This window comes from Triticum dicoccoides, chromosome 3B (assembly GCF_002162155.2).
Source record: "Triticum dicoccoides isolate Atlit2015 ecotype Zavitan chromosome 3B, WEW_v2.0, whole genome shotgun sequence".
Taxonomy (NCBI): domain Eukaryota; kingdom Viridiplantae; phylum Streptophyta; class Magnoliopsida; order Poales; family Poaceae; genus Triticum; species Triticum dicoccoides.
Genome location: NC_041385.1, coordinates 242,105,796 through 242,114,417, shown reverse-complemented (window position 1 = coordinate 242,114,417; position 8,622 = coordinate 242,105,796). Strand labels below are relative to the sequence as shown.

Below are 8,622 nucleotides of genomic sequence, written 5' to 3'. Positions count from 1 at the left end.
GGTGCGTGTCGTGGGAGAAAACGTAGGCCTAGTTTGGGAGCACAGTATTTCTAAAACCACAGTAATCCAAAACTATGTATTGTAATGTGCAATGAATACCCCAGTTTCTAAAACCTGCAGTTTTCCTCTGCTTTACCAAAACTACAGGGCGTTTGACAAGCACAGTCTTTCTAAGACCGTGAGTGTTTCTCGGTTTGAAAAAGGAGGTCCAGACCCCTTTTTAGATACTGCAAAAAAAAAACCTCAGTTTTGAAGATACTACGGTTTTGTAAACTAAACTAAAGTATTTGTTAAAGCCAAACAAATCAAAGTATTTTAAACCATGGTTTTTTGAAGAAAACCATGGTATTCTCCTAAAACTTCAAAACCAGATGGACAATGCCAGCGCCCAGCGACATCCTCTCTTGCTGGGGTTAATAACCCACTTCTCCTGTTTACGGAGCGGCTCATTTCCTTCTATCAGACCGAGTTGGTTGGTTCGGCGAGGGAAACCCCCGTCCAACCGCCGTATCTATGGCCGCCAACGGCCAGCCGGCGGCGGCGGCCGCCACCATCGACGACCTCCCTGAAAACCTGCTGCTCGATATCTTCCTCCGCCTTGCCTCCCTCTCGGACCTCGTCCGCGCCGCCTGCACCTGCCTGGCCTGGCGCAACCTGGTGACCAATTTTCCCCCCTTCCGCCGTCAATTCATCGACCTCCACCCGGTGCCCCTCCTCGGCCTCTTCTTCGACACACCATTTCATGGTGTCCCCTGCATCCCCGCCTTCGCCCCCGCCCGCCGGAATGATCCGGAGCTCGTGGCCGCCATCTTGAGCGGTGACTTTTTCCTCACCACCCTCCAGGCGCGCGATGGACCGGAAGCTAACTGGATCGTCTACGACGCCCGTGGCGGCTACCTTCTCCTCAAGAAACTGGGCGAGCTATTGCTCGCGCTGCTAAACCCCTTGGCACGGTGGTGCGAACGGTTCTTTGATCTGAGTGACGCCCACATCTTCGACGACGACGACGACCGCGAAGGCGATGGTCAATTCCTTCACGCCGGCCTGATCTGCGATGACGAAAACCCCGAGAGCTTTCGCATCTTCTGTCTTGTTGCCCATGGAAAGTTCAGGTTGCGGGCTGCGGTCTTCTCCTCATTCTTGGGAATAGGCGGCGATTGGTTCCTCTCCCCATGGTTGGATGTCCCGCAGCCCGACCCGGAAGGCGGCCAAGGTGATCTTTTGCCTGAGAGCGGCATGCGAGTGGGTAATTTCATCTACTGGCCATATCGGAATCGTGCGTATGTGGTTGTCTTGGACCCCGACCGAAACAACCCGCGATTGTTTGTTGAGATGATCCCACCTCTCCTGAATCTGGATGGTTTTCCCAGCTCGATCCTTGGCCAAATTAACGGCGATAACATGTGCATTGCTTATTCAAATGGATTCAACATTGGTTTCATGCTGCGTCAAGAAGATGGCCTTGATGCTGGGGCATGGGCTAACATCAGGGTATTCGACCTGACTGATAAAGTTCGACGGAAGCTTGGGCACTTAACCAATGGGCTGGAAATTGCGGCAATGCGGGGTAGCATAGTGTACTTCACAACATCACAGATGTTCCATCCGCTCGAGTACACTTGTTGGTTTGCTTGTCTGTGCTTGGAGAGTCGCAGGCTGGAGTGGTTGTTTCCGAGGACGTATAATGGTCTCTTCCAACCATACCACCATTCATCGTGGAGTACTTTTCTGTTACCAGAGAATGAAAGATTTTATCCCTTCATATGAGGAATGATGACAACCAGAGAAGGATATTCTGTGAAAAGCATTGCCTTGTTCTCCTACTGAATCAAAACATCCAGCTACCATCCAGAACTGATCTCTTCTTTGGACCTGCATCACGCCGAAGGTCCTGACGAAGTTCCTTGATATTCAGGATTCAATGACAAGTCAATCCTGTATTTTGATCGTTTATGGTAATTGTTGTTGTCTTCTGTTACCAAACTTACCATTTACATTCGGGGTGAATTATTTCCATCTGTTCCTTGACATTCAGGATTCAGTAACAAGTCAATCCAGTATTTTGATGGTTTATGGTAATTGTGTTGTCCTCTGGTACCAAACTTACCATTTACATTGTGGGTGAATTACTTATCTGTTCCTTGGGTTCGCTACTGTCTCTTCTCGGTGTTGGGGCAAGGCATCAGGACCTTGGAGCCTCTTTTTGTTTTGTCTGCAAGATCAGTATTCTCAACCGGTTGTAGCCTGTTTACCAATTATGAAAAAAACCATCTGTGTTATTTTCGGCACATCTGTAGAAGTACCTACTATCTCTATGATATGTTGTTCTCAGAATGATGGTGTGTTCTATATGATTTGTTTGCATGAGTGATTTTTCTTTTGGAATGCTTTACTTAAGCAAGTTATTTCTTATATATTTGCAGTGTTTCTTGCACTGTATTAATAGGTTGGCTAGTTATCTTGTTCTCTTTGTAAATTTAGACATCTCTTCAGGAATTTGTGTCAAAAGCTGAAACAGGCAAACAAGGTTGTCAGTGTTAAGGCATGCATGTTGGCCATGTTACAGCAAAGTTCAGGGATAAATGACATGTACTTATAATTTTCGATGGAGTATAACATAGGGCTCATATATGATTATTTTCTCTTACTTAATATTCACTAGATAAATTCCTGAAGAGAGATGCTCAATTGCTCGGTTGGTCAATCTGATTTCCTTTTTCTGTATACATGTCCAGCAAATACACAGTGGTATTAGATAAGATTGTTCTCTTACAGTTATCCCGGCCTGAAAACTTCTATACCAACCAGCATTGTGGTGGAATCCTGTGGAGTTTATTTAACTACCATCATGGTTTAATATGAACTATGTGATTAGTAATATGCTCAAGGCATTAAACTGGCACCCTGAACCCTTGTTATTTGTGTAGCTGCCATTGTTGGTCTTTGTAGGCATTCTTTTGAAAGATCTGTTCAGTAATATCATAAGTCAAGGTGATGTCATGACAAGTTATGGGAACTGACTGCTTGGTAGTATTGTTTCTATCTTGCCTTAATGTGAGATTTCTTCTGAGACATTTCAATTTCAATTTTTACAAGAGGGTTGCATTTTTGCCCCCTTACTGTTCATCTCTTCCTGGTGTCTGCTTTTAATACCTGCCAATTTGATGCGAGCGGTCTTGTCGAGGTTTACCAAGCCAAGCTAGCCTCTGATATAAGTGAATATCATTCTCTTGTTCAAATAGTAATTAGTAGCTTTGATTAACTTGTCTCTTATTCTTTTCCGTTGAAATCAAGTTCTATGGAATTTGTGTGGTCATATTGACCTTCTGTTTGCTATTGATTGGAAATTCGATCTATGTGTATAGTGGCGGCCTTGTTCATTTCATGCAGTTATATTATACAGGAACGACTCATGTTAGTTTTTTTTTTTTTTGAGAATCATGACTAATGTTAGTTGGACATGAACATTTGGCAGATGTTGCAGAGAGTCTGGGTTCAGGATGACATGATCATAGTGTTTTTTGTTGGTTCAAGCTGTTATATCTCATGAATGTTAGTACAGACAGTAGTGTCCTGCCAAAATGAGTTAGGCCTACAAACTCTTCTTAACCTTTCATTAGGAGCTCTACCACCATATGCACATTGTCGCTGACAGGAAATCGCCATTGAAAAATAATGGCGACAGAATGCACATATGCACTATCGCGTACGAAATAACCGAGCATTAGTTGCTGCCGCTGTTAGACCTATCTTGTACTGTGGTAAAGTAAGATCTGCTGCATTGTGCATAATTACTCCTTTTCTTTTTGTCAGTTTTGTGTGTTATTACTCATTGATGTCGAATACTCTCTTTTTTTAGATGCCGAATACTCTACCACACTATCTGTGGTTTGTGAGGCACTTAGTCATCTGAAGATGGCAATGAAGACGGGTGCAAGATACTACGGTCCTCTTGTTCATACAATAAACCCCACGTGTTGCTACGGAAATTTATAGCACAAAATTACTGAAAATAAAATTGAAATATATGAGAATAATACCGCACCATATATTTTTTTGTCATATATATGGTAGCAAACCTAGAGGTAAATAGAGGGTGGATGTATTGTTATATAGCCTTCTGACATTCCAGTTCAATTGTTTGTTGCTATAAATTGATGATGTAAAGGGCTTGCATACTTGATGATGTAGAGGGCTTGCATGTGGTGGAAAGTGAAAGATTGTATGCTACTGATGTGGCGCGGAGCCAGAAATTTTGTGAAGCCTGGGCAAATTTTATCCTAAGTGTATAATATAAAAATCAAAACCGGGTATTCGGATCAAGTCTTTTTTTTTTGCCTGATACCGATTTTTTCCGATAGGCACTAGAAGAACTGTTTGAAAAAACTCAAAAATTCGGCATTTTCACTTGAACGCATTTAAATGAATTTTGAGTTCAAACACTTCCACCGACAACCCTTTCCCTAATGCGCGGGTTTGAGTCCTCCCTAACACATCGCGGCCATAATTTTTTTAAACACTACTAAAATTAAAAATCAGACTTGCAAGACATAGTCGATCTTGTGACATCAAAAACACTTTCCACCATGCTAGGACCTATTTTGTGTTAAATTATGCATGCGGCTTCTATTCCACACTATGTGAGCTTGTAATGAAAATTTCTAGGTCCGACAAAATATCCGGTTGGTTTCTAAAAATTCTGACCGGTAAAAAAACCTTGATTCAGGTATGCAACATATAAAATAGTACCAAAATCCCAAATCACAATCTACTCCCTCCGTCCGTCCGGAAATATTTGTCATCAAAATGAATAAAATGGGATGTATTTAGATGTATTTTTGTTCTGGATACATTATTTTTTGTCAATTTTGATGATAAGTATTTTCGGACAGAGGAAGTACATTAATAATGAAGTAGTCATACAAATTTAATTTATAGCGAGGTACTCAAAATTTAAACCCCTAGTAAGTCTGTCGAACACCCCGCACTTTGACCTCAAAATTTCAACCCACAAATAAGTCTGTCGAACAGCCGAACAGGCAGATCGTGGCGAGGGGGAGCGATGGACCAATCATGGTCCTTTTTTTTAGAAAATATCACGGTCATGCTAGTCCTTTTTTTCTTGTCCTTCTAGTCTTTTTTTTTTTTTGAGACACGTCCTTCTAGTCTTCTATAGAGTAAACAACAGCGCAACAGGCTGCTTGCTAGGCCGGTAGGCCAGTGGGCCTACTTCTCATCGTACCACTCCACCACACACGTTCGTTAGAGGGCGTGAGCCATAACCAGCCCAGCTGGCCGGGTAAAACACAATTGCGTTTGACGATTTTTCCTTGATCTTATGGAGGCCATCATAGCTGGCGCGTCCTAGCGAGCCCGGGCAACTGCCCAGGTGGCCGGGCGCTGGCTCCGCCACTAGTCTGATGGTGTGGATGACTTGCCTGTGCATTTAAATGGGATCGCTTACTTAGATAACTAGAGATGATACCTTGAGCATTGCTGCTGGAATTAGTTGTAATTATTTCAACGAGATTTAATTGTATGAAACATTGTTTTTACTAACAATATAAGAAGTGAAACTAAAATAATATGATTTTATATACTTAAGTATTGTATACACTTGTAGAATATTTGTCTTTCCCATGCATGGCATGGCACAATGAGTTGGCAATGTTGTATGTCGAGATAAGGTAGGTCTTTTTCTATTCGTATAAGTAGTGGGGGTCAATTATTTAGATATATAGAGAAGGGGGGAAATATCCAAGAAATGTTCGTTAGACAGTCAAAGGCCTTTGACCGGACGAAAACGTCACAGAAGGGTATTTTCATAAGCACACCAGACGAAAGAGGGGCAAGGTTGAGCACATGATTTTTTAGAGGTAAAGATGAGAGTGGGCGCAAATTAGGGGGGAAAAAGGAATTGTCCCATAAAAAGTATGAGCTCACCTCAAGCAACAATATAGCCACCAAGCAATGAGAAGAAGAACTCGAAAGACCTAAAAGAATGAACGGAGAGAGTGAGAGGGGGCACAATTAAAGAAGAAATGAAGATGGATAGAGAGGAAAGAAGAAGAACTTCAATCGGCAGGAAAGGAGGCCACACCAACAGGAAAGAAAAATAGGAAGACGCAGCCAAATGGCAGGGTCGAGCTCGAAGAGGACCTCCCACACAGGGAAGAAAGAGATGTGTGGAGTGAAAAGTAAGGTGGCGACGACAAGGTAACGAGAAAGAAGGAGGAGAAATGCAAAGGTGACCACATGCTTTTTTTAGGGACTCGAGTATATACAAAATACTCAAGTAGAAGGCGTACATCCAGTCTGCATCTGGTTTTTCAGTCTGTCTGGGACCCTAGCTAGGAGACGGAGGTCACCATGTTGTCTTGCCTCTGTAGCGAGTTCGTGCGCCAGAGAATTGCACTTTGTACCAACATGATTGATCTTGAAGGAGGAGAACATCGCCAGGACATCCCTGATGTCACATAGAATGCCATAGCATGCTGATAAACTCTGAGAGTCCTTTCTTAATTCAGTGGCTAGTGTCATCCAGTCTATCTCCAGCTCGATTGGTCCTCTGTACAGTATGGCCAATTCTTTAAGCCTAGCCAGTGCGGCCTTTGCCTCTGCTTCCTCAACGCTTCCTACTGACCCAATCTTCTTTCCAACTGATACAATCGGCAGGCCTTTGTAGTCCCTAGCGATCGCTCTCGCCCAACACTGTCCATTGTCTAGTAGGAAAGCTGCGTCAGAATTTAATTTCACTGTACCTCGTATCGAGGCAGACCACTTTATGGTTGGCTGAGCTGCTAGATGCGGCTCGGTTTTGGTCAGTGGCCAAAAAACTTTCCCAGCCTCCGATACATGGGGTGAAAAGGATAGCTGCACCTCTTCCTCGTATCTCCGCAGAAACTGTTCGGATCGGCTAATTGATTCCTTTCCCTTCCCATGTACACAATCATCACGCAGAAACCATCATGTCCATAGTACCGTTAACACCTTCGCCCGCATGTCATCCAAAACTGTGCCTAGTAGCAGTTGCAGCCAGTCAGGGCCTATGTATCTGAAAGAACTTTCTGGTGGTAACTCCCATACTTTCCTCATTTCATGTCTAAGTGCTCTGCTTTTGGTATAGGCTACCGCCGCATGGAACTCATCTTCCTCGCGACAACCACAGATGCTGCACGTGGCATCCAACTCTAACGACCTCTTCCACTTATTCTTCTTCGTGGCCAAAGTGTTGGTTGCAACTCGCCATCCAAAAATCCTAACTTTTGGTGGTACCTTGGATTTCCAGATGAGTTCCCAAATACTCCTATCTTTTGGCTCCCTCGATGAGCTAGACAGGGCCTGCAGAGTTTGGCCATGGGTTGTTGCTGCCAGTTTATACGCACTTCTTACAGTGAAGACTACATTCCTTTCGTAGTGCCGAGCAATTCTGTCCTTCGGAGGTGAACTAGGGACAGGAATTTTGCAGATTTCATCCGCATCAAATGGCTGGAAGATTTGCCTAATGAGCTCCTCATTCCACTCTTTACTATCTGGCTTCGTAAGCTGGTTCACCCAACGCAATCTGCACCTCCTAATGAAAGTTGCAGTCCTTAGGCCTTCCTTATGAGGGATCCATTGATCTCATTGGATCTGGATGTTTGTGCCATCTCCCACCCGCCAAATTATGCCTTCCTGCAAGAGCTCCAAACCAGCTTCAACTCCTCGCCAAACCGGTGACGCATCGGAGGCAAACACCGTGTCTAGAAGATTTCCGTGTGGGTAATATTTTGACTTTAGTACTCTAGCACACAAGCTGTTCGGGTTCTGTAATAGTCTCCAACCTTGTTTCACGAGCAACGCAATGTTGAACTGGTGTATATCCCTAAATCCAATACCACCTGCCCTCTTGGGTTGAGTCATGCGCTCCCACGACATCCAATGCACTTTTCGATGGCCTTCTTCATGCCCCCACCAGAAATCACAAATCAACTTCTCGTACTTCTCACAAAAGTTTTTTGAGAGTAGGAAGACGCCCATAGTAAAGCAAGGGAGGGCCTAGACTACATACTTGACATGTACTTCCTTCATCCTTCATCCTTCCCTCTGGAGTTGGGAGGCCCAAATTCTTACTTTCAAAAGAAGAGGACACCACTCCCAGGGTTCTCTTTATTTCTTACCTACTCTCCTTTGGGCACTGCTAACTGAAAAGTAAAGAACATTTATTCTCGCTCAACAGTTGCCCCGTACCCCTCTGGAAGGAAGACAGTACCCTCTTCATAACTTGTGCCTACTCCACGGATGCTGTTGAGGATATAACTATTGGGTATGACCCACCCAGGAGGGGCCGGGTCATACCGCTGGCGACTTAAGGTTGAAGATGGCGGGTTATGAAACAAGCCTATTGAAGGGCCAAGATCCATAGGCGACTTGAGGCCCAAGAGGATGAACGCCATATGTTTAACTTGTATTGTAAGGCAAGCTTAGGTAGTCACCGAGCCGGACACGTTGTGTATGAGCTGGCCGGGACTCTGTAAGCCGTCGGGCATTAGCCTGTGTATATAAAGGGGTGACCCGGCGGCAGGTTAGGGCAAGAAACAAGAGATCGAGAACTAGGTCAAGCGCATTCCTCCTTTATTGGCC

General features: G+C 44.2%; 1 protein-coding gene across 1 annotated transcript; it reads left to right on the top strand.

Moving 5' to 3' along the window:
* The first annotated feature begins 504 nt into the window (after positions 1 to 504).
* On the top strand, positions 505 to 2,058 carry LOC119281198. Its single transcript, XM_037561793.1, has one exon. It carries the CDS (start codon positions 514 to 516, stop codon positions 1,765 to 1,767), a length of 1,254 nt encoding a protein of 417 aa, XP_037417690.1. The 5' UTR covers positions 505 to 513; the 3' UTR covers positions 1,768 to 2,058.
* Positions 2,059 to 8,622: the final 6,564 nt, after the last annotated feature.

Coding starts and splice junctions, on each gene's coding strand:
- LOC119281198 (XM_037561793.1), top strand. CDS start 514: ATGGCCGCCAACGGCCAGCCGGCGGCGGCGGCCGCCACCATCGACGAC.